Raw genomic sequence first — 26137 nt, forward strand, 5'->3', positions numbered from 1 at the left:
AGCTCGCCCGCACCCGCTGTAGCCTCCCCTGCTGCTGCAGTCCAGCCTCTGGCCACTGCTTCCACTGAAGCTGACAGGGATGGAGTGATTCCTAGTAGCTCTCAAAGTCAAGCCTTTCACTCAATATAACTGAGACAGTCTCAGTTTTCCCTCAGATAAATGTCATGGGAGGAGGGTGGCTTCCCTTTCATTAGCTGGTAAAACAGCACGTGCATCTATGCCATGAAATATCCCAACTCCTACTGTTGTAGATTGCAAAGGGCTGCCATGGCTTTTTTTTTTTCTCCTCTCTGCTATTTCTCACCACAACTTGCTGGCAAGTTACAAGAACGAAGGGATGCTGCTTGTGTGTGCACGCTCGGTTCCCTAACTTCAGCTGACACAGCAAACACTTCAAAGCCTCCCATCCTGTGCACCTTCTCTGTCAAAAACTTGTGCGTACGAACGCGAGGGAGAGGAAGGAAAGAGAGAGAGAGAGAGACCCTTTAAGCTCACGGGTAAGGAACGTGCATTGAGCCGTGCGTGGACGTCTGATGTCTCCCAACTATTTGTTTAAAGGCAAAAGCAATACTTCCGACAGACGGCCCTCCCCTCGCCTGCAATAGGCTCCCAAGAATAGCAACAGCCTGTGTCACCGCAAAGGGCAAAGCCTTCTGAAATAGCAACAAAGTTGTTCACGAACCACTTTGTGGTTTGCCTTTGCTTTCAGCCGGCTTCAGCAACTTCTTGCCATGAGGAAAATAACCTGCGCTTTCCCGGGCGGCCAGGGAAGGACCGCTGCCCTGTGAAGTGCTCCTGACCCAAGGTGCAAGGAGGGTGGCAATGGCACCTGGGCAGAGCACGGAGGACCTCGGCCAGCAGAGCCAGGCGATGAGAGCAGGGGAGGATGAGGAGAGCAGCCGGGGCAGCCGCCGCCAGCCCCGCCCGCTCCCGGCTGGAGCCGGCGGCGGGAGCGGAATGCCAGCTGCAGGCAGCAGCGGCAGCGTGCCCGCACAGCTCACCCCGGGGGCTGGGGGAACACAGCCCCGAAAAGCCGAGGGGCTCTCAGGGCATGCTCTCTCGATTTCTAAAAGTGCGAGAGGGGAAAATGCGAGGAAGGAAGGGAAATGCCGGCTTGGATGCTGAATGAAGGGTTATGCGATACTTTCCCCAAAAGGCCTCGGTCCTACTGTTCGTGCATGTGCTGTCTGTTGTGTAAATCCCTTTCCTTTATGAAGAGCAGTCACCTGAAAAATCGGAGAACCCGCTGCCGTCTAAGATAACAACAATGCTCCGGTCCTTGCATGCTGGGGAGCAATTCAGCCCTTTTCACTGAAGTGGAGGGAGGCCAGGGGAGCATTGCACCTGCTCATGCAGGGGGAAAGCACAGGGAGGGGGGACGGGGACTCCCTCCTGTCTTTTCTCCCCCAGCATTTCATGAAGAAACAGAGTTTCTGTGCTGACACCCTGAAAAATCAACTGTATCATTTCTTATGCCAAGACATTTCAGTGTTGAAGCTGAATATTGTAGCTCCTCACCTTTGCTGTCCTACCCAGCCAGTTTTTCTAAGTTACAGCACGGTTTTGCATCTTGAGTCTCTTTCACTGATGATGAGATCGAGGGGAAAATGACCTGCAATTGTGACATTCCTCACCCACAAGACAGCTTTATCCAAACAGGAAAGCGCGACTGTAAGCCAGGAGCGACTATGATCTGAGCAGGTCTTGTTCACTTAAAAATGAATGAACCAACTAACCCCTGTATGTTCAGATACCGCAGGCACAAATGCTTTGCTGGAGTGTAATAGCGATCAGTCTGGTAACATCTACTGATACCTGGAAGCAGAGGAAGCAGAGGTTAATGAAGAACAGAAAGCCAGTCAGTGTGCAGACACACTTAACATTACCTTAGGGTATGGGGGGGTGAATGCAGATGGTTATAGAACAGTATTATCAAAGGGAAGCACAGCAGTTACCGTAAACAGACAGTAAAGTCACTGCAGCACAAGGGCTGTGGTTAGGGGAGTACATGCAAGTTACATACTTGGCCTTACCCTCAGAAATTAAAGCAGTAACCTGAGGAATTTATAGTTACCTAGCTAGGAATTAAAAGAACTGGTTGATTCTTACTGGAAAATTACAAAACAAACCCCAAATCTCATTTGATGTAATGAAGGGCCAGGCTGCCTGCTGACATAAAGAAAACACATGGCAGAGGACTGAGATGGAGAGATGGCTGGGGTGGGTCTGTCCGGGATCTGCGTTCCCTGTCTTTCCGTCAGTGCCAGGGGGCTTTTGTTCATGAAATTCGGATATCACTCACACAATACATTCATCAGGCTTACGCTGTACAAAGTATACAACGCTTCCCAACATCGCAGGAATTTAAATGTGTGAAAATGCTTAGGGACACAGTTTAGTGGTGGGATGGCAGTGTTAGGGTAATGGTTGGACTTGATGATCTTAAAGGTCTTTTCCAACCTAAACGATTCCATGATTCTATTCTATGATTCTATGAAAACGTGTGAAATAGCTTCCTTCTGCCTTCTTTTTCAGTTCCATTTACAAAATATTTGGTTTGGGTTTGCCTTTCACACTTGGGTGGGAGGAGTCATGATCCCACATGGCCCTGACACTGGTTTTGCTTAAATTTAATATTTTCTGAGATTTTCCAGCTCTGCTTACAACATAACTTTGTCCCAAAGCCACCATTTGTTTCATCCCGTAGGGTCTTGTTGGGTAACTGGTTTAGATCCCATGCCAGACTTCTAGACAGACAGTTAGATCAGATGTGCCCTAGCTAATAGGAGAAATGCACAGATTGAGCAGCTACTGGATCTAAAGAAACCTCAGGCATTAGAATAGATCAACAGGGTAACATATATCTCTTTACACCAGACAACTGGGTGAGACAGATAAGCTAACTGTGGCAGTGCAGCAAAGATCATGATGCCATAAAAATGGGGTAATCACCTTTTACGGGAAGCAAAACTATGATTTAATTATGCAGCAATTCCCAATGCATGCCATTAAATATTTATCCTACAAAGCCATGTGATCCACACGCTATACACTTTAGCAAAATCCTCCTCTAAAGGCAACTTGAGGAATTTTAAACACTATTTCCCTGTAAAGCCAAACTTTTTGTATATCAGACAGCACTCAGATGGAGAAGAAATATGTTGTTAAAGATAGCTTAAAGTTTTCAGATACAGGTGCTGTAGTTTTAAGATTTATCATGGATGAAAGTAGGCACCTTGTTCTATTGAAAAAGGGAGTTTCCATGCTGTGGATTCATATCTATGCAATGCACTCAAGTCATCATGATTTTCTAACCTGTGCTTATTAACCAAGGGTTGACAGATCTTGATTTTGCCTTCCAAATGTCTAAATAGATCAAAGAATCCCCAAGGATTTAAAGAACATATTTGACCTTCCAGTAAAATATTTCCCTTCCCTCCCAAATTGCGAAATTTCTCACCTCAGATTACATCAAAGTCAACAGACAAAAGCACGATGTTGGAAGAAACTGTTGAGTCCCCTCCTATCAAAACTGATGTATTTGTACTGGTCACATAAAGAAGTGACCACGCTCCACCCCACTGGTTTTCTCTACGCACACTGCAAGTTCTCTTGAGAGAAAGGAAAGAAAAACTACGTCACAAAAATCTCAGTATCTGACCTAATGTGGAGTGTGGTACTGCCAAAGTGAGGTGGAAAGGGCTCCCAGGTTCCTTTCCCATAGCTCTTCTGCACATGAAGCAGGGGGAGAGTGGTATTTCCCAGCTCAGCCTGCTTGCAGATCTTCCCTGACACGGATAATTTATCCCGAATGCCCATAAAATACATGCACAGACCAAATATTTTGCCTTTGGAAGGGCTGTATTTTCCCAAATATGTGCTTGAAAATAAGTAAAGCGTCACACCCATACTACTTGGCCCCATCCAGTCTCATCAGCGGTACGCTGCGCTGTGCTACAACTGCGCTTGGTCTCCTTTTCAGGAACCAAGCATAAACATTTCCAGCAAATGTTCTTAATATAAGTTTGTTTGTCAAGTAGCGCTGCTTTTGACCTGAGTAACAATAGTGAGAAACCATTTTGTTTACATGGGGAAACTAGACAATAGACGTCGCAGTCACTGATCACATACCAGCCACACACTCGCTAGCCATGGTGTTTGGTGCAGGCAGAAGGAGAAATTTCTGTGGAAGCGATCGTTAAACTATTTTATTCCCCTGGACTGCACACTGCCATGTATTTTGTAGGCATCTCATAAAAATAAGAGGAATATACATTTTAAGAAGCTTTTTTTTTTTTAAAAAAAAAAAGAACGCCTAAGAACTGCCAGCAGCATCATTAAAAGTGACACTTAAAAGGATTGTGAGTACAACTACTGCAACATGCTTTATCTGGAAATGTTAAAGCAAAACATATGCTGAAGTCAGAGGGAATTTTGTCTGGAGGAAGACCATGAAGGAAAACTGAGCAGACTCAGCAGGCAGTTCTAAGCAGGCAAGTCTTAGGTACACCAGTTACAGCAAAACCTCACAGTGATATAAGGACGTTTCTCAGCAGAACAGTGTCTGTGAGGGACAAGAGACATTGAACTAATGGCTGAGTTTGCTGCTGCTAATGCAGCAAGACGATGCGTCTCCCTCTGCATCACATCAGAACATGCTTTTCATCGAGGGGTCTGCTTTAGTTACAGCCCTCCACTATTTCTAAATGACTGTGGGTATGTGCCACTGGACACTGGAGCAAGGATACCAGCTGGACCAGTAAAAACAAGCCAAAGAAACATTAAGACATTGGTCAAGCTGCTGTACTTGGAGAAGCAAGGAATATATGGGCTTGAGTGCTTCCCTAGCAAATTCCCAGGTGTCCAAGCTCCACACCCAGCTTGTACAGCTGCTCGGATTAAAAACAAATAATCACCTCGGCGGCTCTGATCTGAGGACCACAGGCTGAGAAGACCACAGTCTGGATTGTAAAGAGCAGTGCAGATGGTGGACTCCGTCAAGATATTTGACTTGGCCCTGTCATTTTGAATCAGAAACTGGAACCATACAAAACTGACAGTCACACATTCAAAGAATTAAAAGCCATGCAGGACACAGACCTCAAAGTATCAGTAGGAGATACTTCCCACGCTGCTGTGTTTCTGCTGCAGAGCCTTAAGCTTAGTTTTTGTCCTTCTGTTATTTAACATTTTTTCTCAGTTGCCTGGAAGAAGATAATAACAGCATATTTGTGGGTGATAAAGGTGACGGGTGATTAATAAATGGGATATGTCGCTGGCTGAATGCAAGTTGGATGGCTTGGCCTGCTGACTGCAAGTGAATGTGCTGTCTGGGGTTCCTCTCTGCTAACTTTAGACATCTGCATCTGAGCAAGCCACACAGATTCCTTTTATAGGCAATGGAGAGAAATAGGCATCTGACCTACTTCAGACATCTAGAAGTGCCTATTTTTCACAAGTTGTTACAGAAGAAATCTAGAGATGCTGTAGATCTCTCACAGTTAGGTAAGTTGAACCCATCCTATGTGTTTTAATACAGACAAATGTAAAGTGATTTGCATTCCTAGCTAGGATGCAAGAAGGCAGGCCGTATTTAAAGGAAAGGCAGTGCCTTGGAAAGAACCCAGTCAGAAAAGAAGTTGATTGTCCTGGAGGATAGCCAGCAGAAGATGAGCTCCTGTACACAGCTGTGACCATCCTTAGATGAGGAGAGGGGGAAATGTTCACCGGGAGCGGGACAATTATGTCAAGTTCCTATCTGGCACTGTGCAACCACTGCAGGAGCACTGGGTCTGGCTCACAATATATCGAAGAAGTTGATAATCTGAAGAGAGTTCAGAGAACAGGGCTTTGAATACTTAAGGGACTGGTAAAGTTGTAAAGCCTCACAGGCTAAGTGGCTTATCAGGGATGGGTCTGTGGGATGACTCAATGACAGGCTATAATTTTGTACTTACTGAACAAGCAAATGGAGAATGGGATCTGATGGCTGGAAGCTGAAGTTGCAGAAATTAAGTCTAGAAATAATTTACAGAGAAAGCAATTAACCATCGGGACAACTTATGACTTATAATCATTGTCTTTCAACCGCTAGCATTTTTTAAATCAAAGCTGAATATTTTACATGGCTTAGTTCAAATCAAATGGCATTTAAACGTGTCTGAAGGATTATGTTGTGCTGTTGATGAGTGTCAGACTGGGTGACAACAATGGCGTCTTTTGGCTTCATAATATAGAGATTAAAGCAAAATCTTAGGATAAATCTACATAGCTCAATGGTGTACGATCCAGAGATATCTGAGAAAACACAAATATCAGCACTGAGCAATAGTTTGGGCAAAGCACTGTGATCAAATAAGCAGTGGAACTTTTGGTATCCAAGCTCATTCATTCAGTGTTGTTACCAGCCCTGATTTCCAGCCAGGATTCATTGGAAGGGTATATTTTCCAGATCTAGTAATAAACAGCAAGCAGGCAAGTCAGAAGTATAAAGGGGAGGGATAAATTGGGTTTTACAGTGACAAAACATATATTGCATGCGTGCATTGGAGGACGGAGCACATGTAGCACAAAGCAGCTTAAATGGAGTCAGTAGTGCTTCCATGGAAGTGCTGTTCAGTGGGTGAAGGAAGCACAGCAGGACCTTGCCCTAACCCATGCACTAACCTCTGTTTAAAATAAGTGCAATGATCTCAGATACTGCAGACATAAAGGGAGAAAAAGCTTTAGACATAATACAGATGTGGACAACAACAATATAAAAAAAGATTGTTCCACCACCAGCGCATTTTGCACATTTGTTTCTGACATTTTCTTGAAGCTGCCCCACGTCCATCACCAGAAGTCTACCATCAACCCCCACCTTCTGAAAGACTTCTCACAGTACTCTCGTTTTCCCTATGCCCTTACTGCCCATCAGAACAACCCCCTGGGTTTTTCACCCGTCTCTTGTCTATCTCTGGTTTGCCAGATGCCTAAGCCCAGAGGCAGAGTGGGCTGAGGCGTGCTGCGTGAAGTCAATAGCTTGGGGCTGCTGCCGCTTGGCTTCTGCTTGGCTCAAAGGGAGCAAACCACCTAGAGCCAGGTAGGAGAGCTAATAGGTGATACTTATCTTAATAGACTTAATGGGATTACACGTCTCCCCTGACTCTGGAGGCACAGCTTATGTTCACACAGTTATACTCTGCTACCCTCTTGTAGGGCCCCTCACTACAAGAAGGATGTTGCATTGCTGGAACATGTCCAGAGGAGAGCAACCAAGCTGGTGAGGGGTCTGGAGCACAAGTCATACGAGGAACGGCTGAGGGAACTGGGGTTGTTTAGTCTGGAGAAGAGGAGGCTGAGGGGAGACCTGATCGCCCTCTACAGCTACCTGAAGGGAGGCTGTAGGGAGGTGGGGGTCGGCCTCTTCTCCCTGGTAACAGATGATAGGACGAGGGGGAATGGTTTGAAGCTGCGCCAGGGCAGGTTTAGGTTAGATATTAGGAAAAACTTCTTCACTGAAAGGGTTGTCAGGCTCTGGAATGGGCTGCCCAGGGAGGTGGTAGAGTCCCCATCCTTGGAGGTATTTAAAAGAAGGATAGATGAGGTGCTTAGGGACATGGTTTAGAGGTGGGATGGCAGGGTTAGGTTAAAGGTTGGACTCGATGATCTCAAAGGTCTTTTCCAACCAAAGTGATTCTATGATTCCTTCGGGATATGGTTTAGTGGTGGAATGGCAGGGTTAGGTTAACGGTTGGACTCGATGATCTTAAAGGTCTTTTCCAACCAAAGCGATTCTATGATTCTATGATTCTATGATTCTATGAAAATAACCCAACCTGCTGTGGAGTGGCTTGCAGGGCATGATGGTGGGCTCACACCAGGCCCCAAACGGCCGCAGTGAAATTGTGAGGAGAGCGCGAGGTGGCTTGGGGACCAACCATGCCAGGGACCATGCCAGTAATTTGGTAGGATACGTGGCCACGTGCCAGGGTCCAGGCCTGGGCTCTGGCACTGTTTATTTTAGTAGTGCAGACGGACTGCTAGGGCTGCCCTCCTCCTCTCTTTTCACGATTTGCTTTAGAAATGTACATCCTCTGTCAAATGGGACTGATCCTCGCCAGTGTGCTCAAAAGTTATTGGCAAGGAACTCCAGGCAGTCAGCATGACCAAAGAGCCTTAATGCCTTAGAAAAATAAGCTAAAAATAAACAAAGTCTATGTATCATTTTCAGTTAGACCATATACCACTTTCCAGCCAAGCTGGAAAGTACTTTTTCCAGGAGAATTAACCGAAATACGGCCTCTGTTATGCTGCAAAAGCTACCTCTCCTCAGTCACATCCTATCTTTCCAACTAACCAGAAAATCAGAAGTCAATTTACTCTTTTCCTAGTTGTGTGGCAGCCAACATCATGATGAAAGGAAAATCATGCTGGGAGAAAGAATGAGACCAACAATAACAAACTGATCTATTCCTCCAGGTTTAGGGTGCAAAAGGCTTCACAGTTAGTAGAATACAATCAGTCAAATCTATCTTGTAACAATAAACAATGAATTGCAGTTGTATAAGATGAGTTTGTTTTAAAGTGGACATCCAAAGGCATATAATCTCCATTTGGTTTACCTTTTCATAATCTGTTTTTTATTACTGGCATTGTGACTGCCATAAAATATGCAAAATATTTGATTGTGATATTCCGAAGAATCTGAGATTACTGATGAGCAAAGCCCAGAAAGTTCACGAATTTGTACCTCAAAGATTGGTTTCCCTAGAATATCCCAGCTATCTGGATCAGCCTGATGCTCAGTGGATATGTCTCCATTTGGCAAAATAAAACCACTGGTATCAGCAGCCTTCATGGCATCCTCAGGTGAAGCAAAGGAATTATTAAGTGGTGAGGGAAAACTTAACTAATCAAGTCAAGGTTGAAGCAATTTGGCTGGGAAATTACTGCTTTCCTTGCCCATGATACACTAGTTGGGTGGACAAGACTTCCTCAGTTCAGTACAGGAAAAACACTAAGAACACCTCAAGGTAAAAATTGCTTTCTTACCAAAAGGTTATATTGCCACTGTTCCTTTTGCAATGATATTCTGAGGCAGAAGGTTTAATTATTTAGGGTCTGATCAAAACCTTATTGACTTCTGATCAGAAAGATAAGGAACCTAAAAGCATTAAAATTAAAGAGGGTTTTATATGAATTAATTTTTTTCCCTTTTTAAAAATAACCTTTTTTGTCAGCACTGCTGCTGGGTTTGTATGCACCTGACTACTTTGCCTAAAAGCTACAAAAAGATTTTTTGGACTGGTATATCAAATAAAATTATTATTAGTTGCCAGAATGTTGCAGAAGTCACACGTTCAAGTTTTTGTGTTTTTTCTCTTATTTCAGGCTGTGGAATGTTTACTTTTCTATCTGCTGCCATTGCTGCTGTAAGTGGACTTCTGATGGGTTATGAGCTGGGCCTTATCTCCGGAGCTCTTCTTCAGATGAGCAGCATATTAACACTCTCTTGCAAAGAGCAGGAAATCGTTGTAAGTTCCCTGCTTTTTGGGGCCTTATTTGCATCCCTTACTGGTGGATTCCTGATAGACCGATTTGGAAGGAGACTTGCCATTATTGTTGCATCTTCTTTACTTGTGTTGGGGAGCCTGATTTTACTGCCCTATGAATCATATGGGATACTTATTGTGGGACGGATTGCCATAGGTATTTCCATATCATTATCATCAATTGCAACGTGTGTGTATATTGCTGAGATCGCCCCACAGCACAGAAGAGGCCTCCTCGTGTCATTAAATGAACTTATGATTGTGATAGGCATTCTCTTTGCCTATATTTCAAATTATGCATTTGCCAGCGTATCTCATGGCTGGAAGTACATGTTTGGCCTGGTGATTCCATTAGGTGCTTTGCAGGCTATCGCCATGTATTTCCTTCCTCCAAGTCCTCGGTTTCTTGTCATGAAAAATAACGAAGAAGCTGCAAAAAAAGTACTGGAGAGGCTACGGGAAACATCAGATGCTACTAAAGAACTTACTTTAATCAAGTCTTCTCTGAAAGATGAACATCAGTATAGTTTCTTGGACTTGTTTCGTTCAAAAAACAACATGAGGGCCCGAATCTTGGTAGGACTCGCTCTAGTCTTTTTTGTGCAAACAACTGGGCAACCCAACATTTTGTTTTACGCATCGACTGTTTTGAAGTCAGTTGGGTTCCAGAGTAATGAAGCGGCCAGCTTGGCTTCTACTGGAGTTGGAGTGGTTAAAGTGGTCAGCACAGTCCCAGCTACAGTTTTTGTGGATCAAGTTGGAAGTAAAACTTTTCTTTGTATTGGCTCTTCTGTTATGGCAGTATCGTTGGTCACTATGGGCTTAGTGAACCGTAACATACATGTGAATTTCACCAACGTCTGTAGAAGCCAATCTCCAGAGGATTTCTTTCTCCAGAGACCGGGAAACCTCACTGGTGGCACCAATGGGACTCTCAAGGACCTCTTTGCTAGCATGGCTTCACTAGAAAGATTGTCATTTGATGTCCAGAGAAGCCCAGACATTGCCAGCACAGGAGGACTGAACAGGACTGCCCTGGCAGGAGGCAAAAGCATAACAGGGTCTCACATGGAAAGCGGGGAGGTTCCCGTTGTCCTGAAATGGCTCTCTCTGGCCAGCCTGCTTGTTTACGTTGCTGCATTTTCCATAGGTCTTGGACCAAGTAAGTGTTTCCTTTTTTCTAACTCTTTGTAATGATTTACTTACAAGTGGATTAAGTGCTGGGATGACACACCCAGCTTGGGATCAGGCACTTCCCAAGTTGGGCAAAGCAGTGTGTTTTCTGCTAATATGTTCTGGTATTGTCAGGGACTGTCCTGGTAGGCCTGGAGTGTACTTTTTAGGAAGAGGTCCTGTCCATTAAGGTCAATGGCCTAATCTCCCTTCAGTTCAGTGAAATTAACTGCTGCTCTTCAGGGAAGTTAAGAACTGCTGTGAGCTTTGTACAGCAAAATTATGGGGCCCTTGGCTATCTTCCCAGTCTGTTGTGTCCTTACACTGGGAAGGTTAAGATGTAGGCATTTGCTGCTGCTAACTCATAAACCCAAGATAATGGTAAGCTCTACACCTTTGTGTGGTATGACACCATCAAATCCATGAAATGGCAGTGTGTCTGAGTCCTGCTGAGGATCTGGCCCCCTGAGTATATAATAGTATTCGGATATAGGAAAGACATTCAAGGCATCATAGTTCATGAGCAAACTGTAGTATCGTTGCCACTACCTGTGCTGAACAGCACAACTGGAAGAACACAAAGGCACATCGCTGTACAACGGAGGTACTCCTGCAGCTGCCATCGCCCTTGCTTGCTTCCCGGTCTCTCCAGAGGAGAATGTCTGCCATGCCCAGGGACTAACAATTAACTCCCTTCATTTTGTTTTGTTTTGTTTTGTTTCAATAGCACTTGCAGATTATTGTACTTTGAAGGCGTCGATTTTTTAAGCCACGCTACAAAGCCCACATGCCCGGAGTCCATTATTTATTAACAGACTTTATGTACTTTTGTGCCCTGGCTCAAATTTGCCTTGCAAACACACTGTACTCCTGCTGCACTATTATGATAAAAAGCTTGCCACAAGAATACAACCCAACAATTGGACTAACAGCAACTCCCCTGCAGTATTTATTTACTTTAAACATTACTCAGTGGGAGAGCAGCATGAGATAAGCATTCATTGCCAGGGCAGCGAGCTGGACTCTGTTATTGCAGCATTATTCCCTCCCTTGCAGACCATCTTGGGGCTGGATGCTGCTTTTGATGACATAAGTTCAAAACCAGGGGTGCAGCCCTGAAAAGAAAATGTTACTTGAGCTTTTAGTCGGGCATTTCAAACACACATTTAATAACCCTCAAGGCAGGGACACGCATTCAGGCTTGGCCTCCTGTTGAAAGCTGCTTTCCTGTTGACCTGACTGTAAATGGGGTCCTGGTCATTTGAGTTGGCCTAATGTGAAGTTAATGATAGCGACGTCTACTTCCTTGAAGGCTACAGAAACTGAGGTGTGTTTGCCAGGCTAATCTGAGAAGTCTTTGAGGCCAGTGCTTGTTTTCTGACCTCTTTCTTGTCTCAGAGCACAAATGCTCTCAAACAGCAAATGGGAAAGAACAGGCACTGTCTCAGCTCCAGCATGTTGAAATCATGTACGATAAAGCCATGGTGTGGCAATTTAAACTGACAGATGCATTTGCATGGCAAGTGAAAGCCAGGTCTAGGAGAAATACAGGTATTTCAAATTTCAGATAAATACTTTCAAGACATTTCCATGATTTTAAAAGTACACTCTTCAGTTAAAATTGACCATGTACAGAAAATGCAAGGGCCAGAGAATCAAGAGGTTGTTGGGATCTGCAAAGGATCTGTTGTGGTTAAATAGTCTGGGTTGGGACACGGGGTTATGATGTGTGTTTCATATGCAGCCTTCAACATCTGCTGCTTAGAGTCCAGATCCTTGAATGTATCTTAAAAGCTTAGCTTTCCTATACTCAGTGTGCCTTTCTTAGTGTAAAGGAAAAAAATGAAGCTCTCTGCTTATATAAAGTAAACAGTTTTACCATGTTTATGTCATCCATCTCTAAATCCGGTCTGTGGTCTGGACCAGACTGTTAGCTGTTGTCTGCTCTGCAGCGGGAGGGAGGCATTGAGGCTGCACTTGCTGGCTGCTGTGGCCAGGTGATGCCTGGGCACCTGGGGACAGAAGCACTGTAACCCCCGCAACCACTAGATTTTCAAGGCAAATATCTCATACTCCGCGCAATGTCTGCCCGTCGTGCTGGCTAACATGAAGGCGGTGCTGGGGATGTGTCTGTAACCTACAGACAAAATCAGCCTCTTTTGGACAAAGAGAGGAGAGTATCTTGCTCTTTTCCCTCCGCCCCACAAGGCCATTTCTGGAACAAATTCACCCACTTTTTTGAGTCCGTGCTGCATTATATTCTGTGGGGACAAAGGAGAATCTATGTAGCACCGTTAGGAAAATGTCACACTCTTCACAGGGCAGACCATGCAACCTGAGCTCTATCATCTTTTTTTTTTTTTTATTACTCTGCCCTTTCTTTTTCCTTTCCTTTTTTTGGATTCTGGTCAAAGAGCTAGTTACAGTCCAGATTTGCACAGCAGATATTTATAAATGTTGTATTTTTCCACAATTTCTCTTTTGTCTCCAAATTACGTGAAGTAGATGGATTTTTTAATGAACTAATCATATGCTAAATATATTTATTGCCATTTATCAAAGCACCCAGGCAGCACAGTGATGAGCACTCAAATATAGACAGTGAGCGATAAAAGCCATTTTTGCATTATAAAAGAATTCGCAGACTAGCAAGCATCTGCTTAGTCACTTTTTTGATTCTGGGGTGCTCTGTATTTATATCATCAACCCTTAGGCAAGATAAAAGGCGTATTTCGGCTGCTCGGTTCTGGATTAATTGCGTTTGATGAACTGCAATTCAACTGCTTGTTCACACTCAATTTCACACAATTATGAGGACGTTTGGTAGATGAACAAATCAGTGTTGCATCACGTCACAGAACAGCACATGCTGTCTCTCCAGGGGTGTTTACAGAGGTGTTTCAAGGCAGTTATTAACTGAGCGGACTTCCTTGACACCCATCTTTGTCTTGATATACCTTTGCCTATATATCAGAAAGGTCAAGCAAGGATCAACCATTGTCACCAGGGGAAGATGCCTGCAGCGCCCAAGAGGAACCTCTCTCTGGCTGGCATGTGAAGGATGAGGAGCATGAGACAGGGTCTTCATTGTTTCTGGGGCATTTGCGCAAGGAGAGGCATTCGAACTTGCTGTATGTGGAGGGGGTATGGGAGAAATCTGAACCTTGCAGAAATGCTGCTGTGCCTTGCACAGGGAGCAGTGAGTGCAGGCTAATGAGATGAGCACAGTGTGGAGGTGGATCACCCATTCATCATCCAAGCTAAAAGCTCAATGTGACCCTGGAAATTAATTTAACACAGAGGTTGCACAGAGAAATTCTAGTTAGGGCCATGACCACACATCACCATTTACTAAAAGACACAGAGTTAACTGAAATAGTTGCAGAATATCTCATTTGCCAGATGCTCTGTTCAAACCACTTGAGGTGCAGAAAATAGTGGTCCTTCCTTCTAAAGAGGTGTCACCTCCTTCACTCATCAGTGTTGTGTGGTACAACCAAGAAAGCCAAATTCCTGGAGTATCAGACTTATTTTCCAAAATAAATGTGGGTCTCTTGGGATTGGATGGAGCATGTGCCAGAGAGTTCTCTTGGTTAACAACTGTAGGGCAGCTCTACCCTTTCTGACACAGAGTGGGTGCCCAGAGCCCTGCTATTTTCCTCACAGACCTGACGAACAAAATTCAGATTCAGGTGTCAGATGGCACCGGTTACCAAAGATCTGCTTCTCTGCCCTGATCATCTCCTTTTGTAGTGTTTAGGATCAAAGACTAAATAGGAAAACTTCCCTCTATATTTTCCAATGTATTCCCTGGGTGAGGAGGTCTTACTAGGTGTTCTCACCAATAAGTAGCCGAAAGAGGGACAGTAGCACCATGCACATTAGTGCAGGGATGCGTGTGGTCTGGAGGCAATCCTCTTTATCGAACCAAAATCAGAGGGACTCCAACAAGTCCTAGGCTGAGAAGCAAGTAACACAAACTCAGTCTGGTCCCAACAGAGCATCTGTTTTCCCAGTCTGAATTTGTTCTAGCAAATGAAAAGCAAATGAACAAAACAGGACTTGGGCAGTACCTCTTTACACGTCTTGTGGGAGTGCAGTTCAAAGGGATCCATGCACATCACAGGAATTTTTTTGCTGTGGCTTGGGGAACACTTCTACTGAGAGGGGGATGTCAAATGCGTGTATTTCGACTGCATGTATGGCATTGGTGCATTGCACAAAAAAGCTCTTCCTCCTCTGTCAGTCCTTTAAACACGTTTCTGTATAACTGCAAAGGCGTTCAGGCAGCTCGCCAATGAACTTCAGGATAGTCTGCTGGTGCAAATCACATCAGCTCCGTTGACGTCATGGGAGTTCATGCTGAATGTATGGATGCAAATCAACAAAAGCACATACAAGTGGGGCTGAGGGGCAGTTTCATGACATGAATCATCCTCAAAACCATTTAGATGCATAAAGTCTGAAGGTATTTATGTCTCTGCCAACCTGGGACTGAAGATGTTCTATTACTTCATGTCCTAGGGCAGCTGCCAGCTTTGTGCGGCTCTCCAAAGCCAAGGGCCAAACTCTCAGAACTCTTGGAGGCTGTCACAGGTTCCTCTTCCAGGGAACTTTTCAGAGCTGCAGGGATACCCCAGCCTAAAGCACTCAGAGCCTTTTTGGCACACACACAGCTAGAGGATGATCAGTGTCTGCATCTGGAGAAACGCCTTCTGGGTTTCAGGGCTTGGCACTAAGAATACCACATATACATAGATATAAAATCTAAAAAAATATTTTTAATGTATTTGTGGTTGACAACTAAGTGGGTCTTAGAGGAGGGATTTAGAACTTACTGCAAACCCTGCTTTTTCCACATAGCTGTTACAGTCCCATCAAAGCACAGGTCCTGCGAGTGGGTGCTTGTAGGACGGGCAGTACTTCTGTATTGATGAAAACCTGTTAAATAGTGGAATTAAAAACCCATGGGAAGCCTTCTCAGACTGGGATATTATGCCCTGTGTTGCCACCTGCTAGGCTCAGCCATCAGGTGAATATTTCTGATGGGAAAACTGGAAAAAAAATGCATGTTCATCCATTCACAGCAGTGTTTCCTTTTAACTTCTGAAGTGAGCACATTAGCCACAAGCCAGGGGTCCAGCTGGCCCTGGGAACACCTTGCCAGTGCCCAGGGCTGTGAAGCCCAGACCTGCAGTAGATGCGAAGCATGTTGGAGGACCAAGTACTAGGGGTTGGCAAGCACAGGACTTACAAAATGGGGAGCAGATGTGGGGAGAGCAGTCCCCCCAAGCATGTCTCCCTGAGGGACTCTCAGCTGCAGGCTCACAGCCACCTTGGACTGAAGCTCCTTCTGCATTTGGGGACCCCTGTCACCTCCCTGCTCTCTGTGCGTGGGTGCAGAGGCAGGTTCAGCTGCCTGGCTGAAGTTAGCAAGCAGATTCAAAGCTGTTGGGTCAGGCACAAGGGAGGGATGGACAAAACCCTACCTGCGTCCACCCAGGTTAACAAACCAGCAGCTTGTGGTCACTACAGTCACTTTGTTCATCAGGAAACCTGCTCTCACAGCAAGGGCTCAGAAGGGAAATGGATTCCCTTCTGAGTTACCTGTTGCTAAAGACTTTTTTGTCTCTGCTTTCCATTCAGCTTGGGCCCGGGGTTTAAGCACCCAAATGATCCTAGCTCAGGGAAGGGTGGCAGACCACCATGCCCCCCTTAGGTTTTTAGTTTCACACGGATGAAGTTCCTCCCACGAGGGACCTGGGATTGCGGCTCCATGTCCCCCCAGACTGGGTCCCCCCAAGAAGGGACAGTGGCTATGCTCTCCACCAAGCCCTGCTGTAATGCATCATCTTGCTGCTGTGGGAGTTCTCTGTGTGGGTCGTCGGCCCTGTGAGGGACAAAACCCATGCAGGGAAGTCAGTGAAGACAAGCCCCTGGTGAGGACAAATCTTAGGAGCAAATTTTTCCTGATGAAAGACTAGTTTGGGATGAGAGATGTCTGTTCCTATTTTAAACCTGGGCAGATTTGCTATATTGAGTGTATCGGATTTAAATTTATATCAGCTTGAATGGATGCTTTAAAACTGAGCTAATTTAAACCTAAAATGGAACAGATGTTTCAACATGTTTGGAAATTTAACTGATGTGGGAGCCAGATTCCTCACATAATCAACAAAGGGAAATATTGTCCCTACTTAAGGGGGGCTTTCAGACCCCCTGCTCTCTGACCTCTTCTTTGGCACAGCCCTCCCTTCCTCACTGGTTATTGAGGGAGTTTAGGGTGATCAGGAAGCTAAATTAGACTGTGTGATAGCATTCCACATATAACATGCTTTAACGTTTGGTCAGCCCTGAAGTGGTCAGGCAGTTGGACTTCATGGTCATTGTAGGTCCCTCCCAACTGAACTAATTCTATTCTATTCTATTCTATTCTATTCTATTCTATTCTATTCTATTCTATTCTATTCTATTCTAATTCTATTCTATTCCCATGTAAAAATCCGCTTGTTTTTCTATATCTTATTGTGAGTTGTTGAAGTCATTTAAATGCAGTTTTAAACCCACGTTGAGGACAGTGGGGAAGATAAAAGAAGGATCAGGCAAGAAGGATCAGGGAGGATGGAATAAAGCTCAAGGGTTTACAAGAAAAGTGGAATCCATGGAGGTGAGGAAGGAAATGAGTTCCTCTTTCAATCCATCACTGTCCTTCTTCTGTAATCTTGCGTGGTTTGTGGTGGTCTTTATGTATTTTATTGGATTAAGCAAGCCAAAACCCATAGCCAGAACATTCTCTGAAAGCCCAGAGAATTACAGTGGGAACAAATTTAGTCCCCTTGACTTTGCTCCTGTGATTTTTAGGTTAACTGGCTACCTGAGTTAAAGCATGATTCATTAGCATGGTTAAATGCAGAATCTTTGTTGTGCCTTTTACCTTGGTCACTAAATGCATCTGTAAAAAACCCCAGAACTGCTGGTTTCACATAAAACACTGAACAGCCCAGGGATTCAATCACAGAGGTCGCATCTCTTGCTACCCTTATGATCCCGATTGCATAGGATTGCTTTTTCTCTGCCCCAAAATGTTCTTGGACTTAATCTTGGCCACCAAACACTCTACCAGCAAGTGGAAAATCTTGTGGGAAACAGAATTGTCAGTGTGGAAATTCTGACCCTCCCTGGATTTAGCTGGTTGTTCCTGTGTTTTGAAATATTGTAAGCTGTATGGCCTTGCATTAGCTTGGAAAACACTGGTAAAAGATAGGGGTGTCTAGAATTCACATCAGTATCTTTGACAATAGAACAGTATTTCAGGCTTTTACAAAACGTGGTTATTGTATTAAATTATAGTGCACATGAATTTGATGTTAACAGGCATTCATGCTCAATATTGCCTTGCAGGGCATTTGTTTGCAATGTTTTATTTTTGAGCTTCTACATTTTGCAGAGCAGCTGTGGCCTGGCCTTAAATTTCACAGAAATGAGTAGCATCAATTTTATGTTGTTTTGTGGTTTACTCTGGAAAGGGAGATAGTGGTGGGGATTAAATCAAATGCTCAAAAATAAGCAAGTACTTAAATGCTTTGTTGGATCTGAACCAGGATAATAAACCTTGGAAATGTGCATGTTTCACTGAGGATCAGTACAGAAAGTCCTATTTTAGTTAATTAAAAAATGATCTTGGATTCTTTAATTTGTGACAAGATTCCTAGCACTGTTCACTTGTACTGAATCATCTTTTAATGCATGCATCCATGTGGTTTGAATATCACACTCCTAGTATTTATCTAGTTCATTATTCCTGTGCTATTCAAATGGTGCCTCGTGTGGCCTTTAGTTCACGCTGTGTCTGTACTACCGAGCTGCTGTAGAAAGACAAGGCATGCCACAATGAAAAATAAAGCAAAGATTGTGAATTTTCCGCTTCTCCCTGTTTCCTAGCCCCAGACCAGGTTTATCTGAAGCCCCTTGTTAACACGTCATCTAACCCAGGAACTGGTTTGCCTTTTCACAGGCTGATTGGTAGCAGTGAAGTACAAGCCAATTTAAGGTATTTTTGGATAGCTGGATGCTGAATTACAGGATTCTGAATTCCAGGAAATGTTCTCTAAAATACCAGTTAATCTTATCTAACTTGATAGAACCTACAAGTTTGGGAGGCCCTTTTTAGGTGTGAAAAAGGTCGTAATAAGGAAAAAAAATGCTTTTGCAGTAATGAGACATGGCAATGTCAGTAGGAGCTTCTCCTTAGTTGTTGTAGGACTCCATTTTGCAAAGAGGAGAATAGCCTTGTTCAACCCCGAGACTGAACTTAAACCATACACTAAGGTGCACACCTGAAATCTGGGACGTCATTTTCACTGACATCTGTGTTCCTGTTCATAACTTTACTTTTAAGTATGTGAATGAGGGAAAGCATTGGCAGATCAGGCCAAGGGCTTTGCCTTCTGAAAGAGAGAGCCCTTGGAACTGTATTGGCAGATCAGGCCAAGGGCTTTCTTTGCCTTCTGAAAGAGAGAGCCCTTGGAACTGTGAAAAGAGGGAGTGACAATGCCATGCCCCAGCCCATATTCCTGTGTCTCGGCAACGATGGTGGTTCAAGCTACTGTTGCTGAGCACAAAATTTGGCCCTCCAAGACCTACGTAGAAAAGGTAGGGGACTAACTGTGTTTTGGCGCACTATCCTCCACTTAAACAGTGATCTGAGTCAATATTCTGATCTTGGTGCTCTGAATTATATAAATGTATCTCTACTAATAGTTATATGTTGATAAAACTATTGACACAAAGGCAGTGCTTAGGAGGAATGGCTCCTGTCCTTAAAATTAAGCATAGTTTTAAAGTTCATCTCAGGCTTATTAGTAGACACTGGCCAAAATGAAGTATTTTACCTCCAGACCCACTTTATAAAAAAATCTAGAGAATGAATACTGCTGTAATTCTAACTAGAAATTTGGCCTAACAATCCTCTTTTGTTCCACAGGGACATTATCTTCTGTAAAGTGGTACACTGTCAAGTGAGTCTAGCATACCATCTGTACAAGCTTTCATATGATAATCAAGGCTGCCTATCATTAGCCAAATTTGCCCTTCTTTGTAGGTCAAGTGTTGCATTTAAGCATTCAGTAAATAATAGTGGCCTTTGATAATCATATCAAAGACAATGAGAGATTTTACATTCATTTCTTTGACCGTGTTCTAGGAGAGAAGATGGTTGTGATGCTGCTGAAATCTGTGAAGAAGTTTATAGGGCATATGTCAAGCTTCATAAAACCAAGTTTCCTTCAGGAGACAGGGCTGGAAGGAATTTTTTAGAGGCAAGCTGATCTTGGGCCAGCTTCGTGCAAAAGCTAGAACTGTCGGTAGGACATCAAGTGCAAAGACAGTAGTTTATTTCACTTGTAAAGATCATTAAACTAAAACATGTATTATAAAGTATGAGAAAATAATTATGCCAGAAAGGTAAAAATGTGCAAACACGGAACTTACTGGCACTGCTGAGGAAGGCGTAGACTGGTAGCCAAAGTGCAGAGAGCATGGCCGGACGGTAAGTCAGTGCATGAAGTCACGAGACTGTTTCTGCCCATGGCATCTGAGTTTCTGTGTCACACTGAGCTCTGGGAGGAAAGCCAGGAAAATTTTCTCAAAGGGAAAGGGGACACAGGAGGGCACCCAGCTTCTGTTGCCTTTGAAAATCAACCCTAAGTGCAGAAAACTCTTATGAAGGGAGGAGAACTAAAAGACACTTGGTGAAGGGCGGACCCAGAGCCTTCATACCTTCCTCCAGGTTGCCTCCCTCCAGCAGCAACCAAAGCAAGGCATGAGCAGCAATGACCAGTGAGTGACTTAAAAAAAATGGATCACTGCAGGCCTCTCACTAAGTAAGTTACTGCTGTAAAAAGTTGCTTACCCTTTCCCCTGGGAGTTTTGTGAAGCATACTCAGAAATCTCTATTTTGCAAGAGCAAAGGCTTAAATTGCCCCCAAATGCTGTGCCCTAGCAGCTCTTTTCTGTTGTGCACCCCCTCAAGGACCAATATTAGCCCTTGGATACTGGAGAGACAGGTTCATTTACCCCACCAAGCTAGGTAATTTCTCCTTGCCATACTTTTTAGAAGTGAAATATGTGATAATCTTAACTAAATCACGCACAATTTCCTTGTGAATTAGAGCCTCTGGCTTCTGCAGTCATTCCTTTGCAAATGCCTCAGAGGATTATCCTGGATTGAATATTCTGAACAAATAAACACCTACAAACAGGAATACACATTTCAGGTTTTAATTAAAAGGCAGTATGAGATTCTGCCTTGAAAGCTTGTTTATTTTTTCTTTTTCTATCTATTTTTTTCCTTTCTGCTTGCCCTGCAAGTTGTTCTGTCTTCAGGGGACAGTTTGACTGTCTGCATAACAAAGGATGAGAGTGACAGTGGCTGTGAAATCCAATTGCAGACAGAATTGTCATCTCATACATCAGTTCAGGTCAACTTCTATTAGGGGACCTGAAAAGAGGTACAGACTATTATATACCTGCCTACAGTAAAGCTATGATGCATATATATGCTATATTTGCTTCTGAGTACTGTTATTGGGCAAGATGGGCCACAAATCACATTAACTAAGACAATTTTACCATTCCTAGATCCTTATACATCTATCACTTCTTGCCCACTAATCCTTCAGATGGGAATCACTGCCTATAAGTAAGTTCTTCTTGTTTGTGACTATCCTTTCAAGCTGAAAATGGATGGTAATTGAAGATCACTGATTTAAGAGTATATTGAACGCTTGCATGAAACAGGAAAACCCATACCAGGCATTACATTTTTTTCAAGTTCATGGAGATGAAAATTCCAATAGCAAAACCAAAATAAAATGCATTAAGATGCAGGCTCATAGTGGTGAGAAGGTTAGGGGAAGTATGGCTGGGGAAAATCAGAGGTGATTTTCATCTCACTGCCCTCCTTCTCAAGTGGCCCAGAAAACAGGAGAAGGAGGTAATGCTTTGGTCTCACAGTCTCTTCCCGCAAAACCCTTCTGCTGCTCCAATGTAAACTGGAGGAGGCGCCAGTGAAGGGTGATTTCTGTGGCCCATTGCAAGGTTCCTTAAAAAAACATATGTGAGTGTTCAGCCTCTCTGTTAGACAGTGATGCAAACAGTACAAGCACTGGACGGCAATTTTTATGTGCTCTGATACAGCCTGAGATAAAAGGATTAAATCCCACTTGTCCTAATGTGTTACTTCAAGAAGTCAACCTAAAGGATTAACCATTAGAAACAGAAAAGTAGTGTACCAGAAGAAAAGAAAAATAATTTAAGATTTGCCACACATCAGCTCCTTCGGGATCATCAGTGGTATCAGGTATCTTGCAACCAGTAGTCATAAAGCTGCTTGAAGGGAAGAGCCTCGGGAGCCATAGAATGAGGTACGTATTACCTTGGCTGGCAGAGATCAGGATGCAGCCAGAGGCATGAGATTAGCTGAGGCTTCTCCTGACTCCCCTATCTCTCAGCAATAGAGCAATTCCACTCCTTTTAATGTGCACACACAGCGTTTGACTTGACCCTGGGCAGGCTGGCATTCTGCTGGCAGCTTACAGGCTCTCCAAAGCTATATAGCCACTCATTTGCTCCATATTTGCCTGTTACTAATTTTGAGCAGCCACTTCAGTCTCATACTATAGGGCAGAGCCAGAGAGACAAATGGCTCTCATTAAGCAAAGTCATTGATTTTTAATGCCAGTCATGATCGTCTGCTTTGGCCTCTTTGGGCAGAGTTTCAGTACACTTTTTTTGTGTTGTATCTCTTTTACCTGCTTTGGAAAAGGACAAACTCCCTCTCACCTTCTCTTCTTTCCAGCCTAAGCACCCCTTGCTTTTGCAGCCCCACAAATCTCCTTCACCGGAGCTTCTGCAAAAGCCTTTGCAGGAGTTGCACTGTGTGGGTGCTGGGACCAATGCCGGGATGGTGCTGGTGTGTTACAGAAGCAGGTCCCCACTGCCCCAAATCCCAGCTCTGCCCCAGTGTTGCGTGCCTTCGCGGGTGCATACCCCCCCCATCACCATGCACACCGCAGGGTCGTGCCATCCCCTGCCAACGCGCCCTTTGGAATCAAGGCAAACCAGCGCTGAAACTGGCTTTTTGGGAGGAGTTGTTGGCCATCTGGCTATTTGGGTTAATACCCAGCAAAGCCAGAAACCAGGTAAATGAAAACCCTGTGGGGTTTCATAAGCCTGGAAAAAAATTTGGCCTTGGCAAAGCCAGTCATTAGTCATGTTCTTTGACTTCCTTCCCCTAATGGCGGTTTCTCTGTGGCTTGCTTGCATCCTTCTCCAGCATTGATCATTTGTTACACGTTCTTAGATGGTCTGCCTGCATTACTGGTAGGATAATCCCTTCCTTATCTTCCCTTGGACCTTGTGTTGCTAGCAACCCGGTCCTTCCTTTCAAAGTCTCACATACTTCTGCCTACTTCCCTCCTAAGCTGTAAGTCCACTTAATCTCTTTCCAGAGTTTATACCTCAGAAACTTGAATTCCTTCAAGTATTGCAATGGCTGCTTTCTAAATCTCACTATAAAGAACTTGATCTCACACAATACATGTATAGGAAAGGAAAAAATGCTAAGCAGCAAATGAATACCAAGGGAATCTAATATTTCATTAATGAGAGCTGCTGAGCAGCTTCCAATTTGCTTCTGCCTCTGACAGGAATAAGGTCAAAACAAGGACACTTTTCATTCATGTGCCTCACTTGAATGATGAGTACCCTCAAGCTCACAGTTTTTCTCAGTTATTCTCAGATTTTTCTGGTTTTGTGATGTAAGTCTGCTAATTTTTAAAAATCATCTCTTATTTACTGTGTAGCTGTAAAGTAAGGAATTAAGGAAGAAACCACGCGAGGGTTCGAGACATCTCTCTGCTTATGGCCCAAATACAAAGCTCATAAAGTTGGCCGTGTTGGGCTCAGACAAAAGGGCCGCTCAATCAATCTGTTACCCTGCCTCCAACAATAGCCAGTAGCAGATGCGGAGGGAAAATACACAAGAAAAGGCCCATGCAGCATGCATGCCTATCTGTGGTTTAGGGAACGTCAAGAAAAATGCTGGGGATTTATTGTTACTATTGTGAAAAATAGTTCTTGATGGATCTTTTACCACACATGCAGAGAAATAATGTTTTAATACCTGGCACTTAATCATTTTAACCCACTGATATTTTTCGCATCTGAAGGATCTTGTGAAAGTGAGTTTCATAGTTGAAATACACATTGTCTGAAAAAGCACATCCTCCCGCCTCACCTAACTGCTGTCCCTGGTAACTTCACTTAGAGTCTCTTGGTTTGTGCCTTTAAAAGTGTAATGAAAACCTCTCCCTGTTCATCTCCACTTCAACTGTTTCCCTCTGCTGTACGTTATCTAAGCTGAAGAGTCCTCACCTGTTTAATTGCTCTTTGCAGAGCCCACTATACACCTTTCTCTGTGGCTCATCTCGTTCTGAGTTGACCAAATCTGCATGCAAGGAATTTTACAGGTCATTTTTTCAAAGTACTCAATACTTTGAGATCCTTTTGCAATTCTGTATGATCCTTCTTCATTTTTATTCCCCTGAATAATTTTGTACCATCAGTAAGTGTTGCGTGTGCGTTCACCCCCATTTCCTGGGAGATCTGGAAATACACTGAGCAGATCTATCAATCTCCTTCCACTGTCAAAAACTGGCCTTGTCCTTTGTTTCCTATAGTAAACACTTACTGATCTATATGGATACCTTCTCTTCTATCCCATGACATGTCACCAAAGCTCTTTGAAACTGAAAAGCACAGTGGCACATTCATTTCAATCCCCATGTTCCTGAACTCTTTCAAAGAGACATGGCTTTCCTCAGCAAAAACTAGACAACTCTTCCTCAAGACACTGTACGTGTCCTCCTTTTCTTCTTCCAGCTGAGATTACTGAGCTTTATCCTAGCTCTAGCCAGCAGCTCAATACAGAAGTCTACCAGGGTGACTCCCTTCTGCATCCCCATGGAACGTTTTTTCAGTGCTGGCATGTGTCACCTCCTCCAACCCTGGCCTCTCATCCTTTCAGCCAGCAGACTCTCAAAATACTTGGCTGCTTGGCGATGATATTGCAAGTAACTTTTCAGCAATGACACTGTGTTTTCTTTGTTTGGACACAGCATACACCTTTATGGAAGGCATATTTCTATTTCTAACAGCTTTCTTGACTCAGTTGTTTATCTGTGCTGAGCTATTTGTTTTTGTTTTATTTGGTTGTATGTGTATTTTAAGCCTCTAATCACGTAATTTAAACCTTCTCCATAACACCACTGAAGCATTTACCCTGATTGTCCTCTCTTTAAGGAAAGCGGGCTTATTCTGATATTGTTCTACTTTTGAAATAAGATGTGGTAGGCTCTTGGCTCTTCCATTCCTACAAGAATATTGAATTTGAAATGTTATAACCACTATAACAGAGCATCTTTGTGACAGTTACATCTTGAACTACCCCTGCTCAGCGCTGAAGCAAGATTTGCTTTTTTTTTTCTCTCATTAAGTATCAGGCAAAGTGCTAAAAGAAACCACCACCTATGGTATCTAAAATGTAGTCCCAGCACTGTGCTCCATTAAGCAATTTATTCAGCTTTAATGGGAGCAGCTGAAATCGTTCCTTATTGTTCTGTTTTCTGCCTTTACAGCCCCTGTGATTTTGTTTAGAGGTGAATGTCACCATTTTGGTCAAGGGGTTGTTTGTGTATCTGAATCCTCTGCTCTTCCTACTTGGGCAAGGAATGTCAGGGCATCGAGTCTCTGTGGTATTTAATGAAACAGTTAAGTGATCTGATCCAATGCAATATTTTCTTCTGCATTTGGAGTGGGTGTTCTTTTCTCTGGACTGTACCATAATAAAAGACCATTTGACTGTACAATTTTTCTTAACTGCTTTCAACATACAATGCACTGCAGGTCAGCAAAGGTGAGTTATTACCTGCAGCCACTGCATGAACAAATCCCGCAGCTGCTGAATCTAGCAGAGAGACTCGTGCTTATCCTTGTCTTGTACCCACATCTCACCTGCAGAGCACCAGCTCTTTTCCCATCCATTCCACAAACACCACCCAAGGGTGGCTGGAGCAAACACCGAAAACTATGGAGTGTGTGCAACGTGGTTACTATCACAGCATCCTTTTGAAAGAATGTTAGATTACACAGGAGATGGAGAGGTGGTGGGGGTGTTATTTGGACCCTCTTTCCAACAACCTGGATGAGGGGATTGAGTGCACCCTCAGTAAGTTTGTAGATGACACCAAACTGGGTGGGAGTGTCGATCTGCTTGAGGGGAGGAGGGTTCTGCAGAGGGACCTGGACAGGCTGGATCGATGGGCCGAGGCCAGCTGTATGAGGTTCAACAAGGCCAAGTGCTGCATCCT

At 43.9% G+C, this 26137-nt stretch overlaps 1 protein-coding gene across 1 annotated transcript in view; it reads left to right on the forward strand.

The window, feature by feature from the left end:
- Positions 1-822: 822 nt before the first annotated feature.
- SLC2A12 (solute carrier family 2 member 12) overlaps positions 823-26137 on the forward strand; it is a 32732-nt gene continuing 7417 nt past the window's right edge. Inside the window, exons 1-2 of the mRNA XM_009644349.2 lie at positions 823-943; positions 9376-10698. Of these exons, the coding sequence (XP_009642644.1) occupies positions 823-943; positions 9376-10698 (1444 nt within the window). The remainder of the gene's footprint in view (positions 944-9375; positions 10699-26137) is intronic.

The sequence above is a fragment of the Egretta garzetta genome, unplaced genomic scaffold (assembly GCF_000687185.1).
Source record: "Egretta garzetta isolate BGI_Z169 unplaced genomic scaffold, ASM68718v1 scaffold397, whole genome shotgun sequence".
NCBI lineage: Eukaryota > Metazoa > Chordata > Aves > Pelecaniformes > Ardeidae > Egretta > Egretta garzetta.